The sequence below is a fragment of the Episyrphus balteatus genome, chromosome 3, assembly GCF_945859705.1.
Source record: "Episyrphus balteatus chromosome 3, idEpiBalt1.1, whole genome shotgun sequence".
Classification (NCBI taxonomy): Eukaryota; Metazoa; Arthropoda; class Insecta; order Diptera; family Syrphidae; genus Episyrphus; species Episyrphus balteatus.
In genome coordinates this window covers 74587978-74590173 of record NC_079136.1, presented here as the reverse complement: position 1 = coordinate 74590173, position 2196 = coordinate 74587978, and the positions used below count along the sequence as shown (strand labels likewise).

Sequence of the window (2196 nt, the reverse complement as noted above, 5' to 3'; positions counted from 1 at the left end):
ATTCAAACTGTTGAAGTGAATTGATCTCATCACTAAAAGTCAGGAAAATATACAAAAAAAGTTAAAAGTTAAAACTTCTTAGTTCCCAAAGACATTATGGATCCGTTCATGAAATCAAACGAGGTTATTGAACAAAAAAACAATACATTTCGTTTAGGAACTGTGACATCAAGTAAGATCTAAATAAATAAGACCATTTTAAATACCTACCTAATTTTAGTAACTTATACTTATTCCTTCATTACTAAAATATTTTATTTTTTATAATTTTTTTAGGTCGCATTCTATACCATTTACCATGCAAGGTATGCTTGGATAATAGTTCTGGAAAACATTATGGAATTTATGCATGCGATGGATGTGCAGGATTTTTTAAACGCTCTATCCGACGGAACCGTCAATACGTTTGCAAATCCCAGAAAAAAACGCTGTGTGTTGTTGACAAGGCACATCGCAATCAATGTCGAGCTTGCCGTTTGAAGAAATGCTTTGATGCTGGTATGAACAAGCATGCGGTACAGCACGAACGTGGCCCAAGGAACTCAACATTAAGACGACATTTGGAGATCTACAAAGAAACTATGGTAGCCGATATGCCTCTTCACTATTCCCAGGGCTTAATTATAAATTCAGCATTAGGAGGATTAGCGGAGTTTCAAATTCCCACTTCAATGTGTTTTCCACCAAATGGTTTAGACCTTACACTGCCCCGAGGAGTACATCATCCGCCCAGCTTTAATCTTAGCTACATGAATTCAATTCATAATAAGCCGTTTCAACCAACATCATCATCACTATCACAAGCAGATCACATCAAGGAAACTGCTGCCGAAATTTTATTTAAAAATTTTAACTGGATACAAAAAAAGGCAACATTCAAACAGCTCCCCATGTCAGATCAACTGGAACTGCTTGAAGACTCGTGGAAAGACCTTTTTATAATTGGAATGGCCCAATGTTCAATAGCAATGAATGTAGAGCAAATTCTTCATACATATGAATCGGAGAATCCAAATAAGGATATAGTGCGAATTGTGTCAAGTGAAATGCAAGTGTTCCGGGATGTAATTCATCAATTTCATTTATTAAAACTCGACAACGATGAATATGAATGTTTGCGAGAAATTATGCTCTTTAAAAAACCAGCGAATGTTATTAATCATCAAGATCACCAAAGTTCAATAAGTTCAAGCTCATCATCAGATTCTCATAATTTAATTGAAACGGTTAGAATATTACAACTTTATGAAGAAGCTAATTGCGCTTTTCCCAAATATATCAAAAGTGCTCATGGTACACATTTAACAAAGTTAGGCAGTATTATGCGAACTGTAACAGAAATGAAAAATGTATCTACTTTTACAATAGAGGAAGTATTTTTCCGACAAACTATCGGTCACATACCAATAATACGATTAATTTCTGATATGAATAAAATTGGAAGCCGAAATTCGTGAAAGATGATGCTGCAATCTTGATGTGTACTAATCTTAAAAGAATGCCTTATTAAATTTGGTAGAAAATCTGTGATAAAATAATCACAAAATTATGTTCAACAAAATAATATTAACGTAGTGTAACCTAAGTTACAAAAAGGTACAAAATATTGTGAATTTCGTGAAAAAATGTACGACTAGGTGACACGAAATTACTAATAGTAAAAGTTGCAAAGAGTGTTAAAGCTTTTAACAAGAATAGTTTATAGAAAAAAAGGTTTAATTTAATTAAATAAGAAATGTATAAAAATAAAAAAGTTTATAAAATTACTAAAACATCTTTTTAAATTGATTTCCAAGTGAAGCACGCCATATGGTTTCTGAAATTCAAGAGAATTTAAAAAAAAGTACTCCAAAGGTAATGTTTTGTTCTGGTTTCGAGTGTGATTGTGAATTCCTTTTTTAATTTATTAAAGTTAGGTATGTATGTAGGTATTTGGAAATTCTGTAAAAGAAGGGGTTTCAAATTATCGAAATTTCAAAATACCTTCAGTAGGGTGGAGTGAAAAAAAAAGTTGTCTTATTTTTTGTTCTACATAGCCAGGATGAGTGCCATTTGGAACTTAAATAACGCCAAAAAAGTTTCAGATCGATCAAAGAAGTTTTAGAGGGTTCACAAGTCACTTGAAAAAAATCAAAACACCATAGAGGTTAATTTATGGAGTTTTTTGAGTTTTTATTGTTTTACTCAGTTTTTTTT

At 32.1% G+C, this 2196-nt stretch overlaps 1 protein-coding gene across 1 annotated transcript; it reads left to right on the top strand.

The window, feature by feature from the left end:
* Positions 1-1753, top strand: LOC129916896 (protein tailless). The gene is made up of 2 exons (XM_055997099.1): positions 1-172; positions 277-1753. Exons 1-2 carry the CDS (start codon positions 97-99, stop codon positions 1455-1457), a joined length of 1257 nt encoding a protein of 418 aa, XP_055853074.1. The 5' UTR covers positions 1-96; the 3' UTR covers positions 1458-1753.
* Positions 1754-2196: the final 443 nt, after the last annotated feature.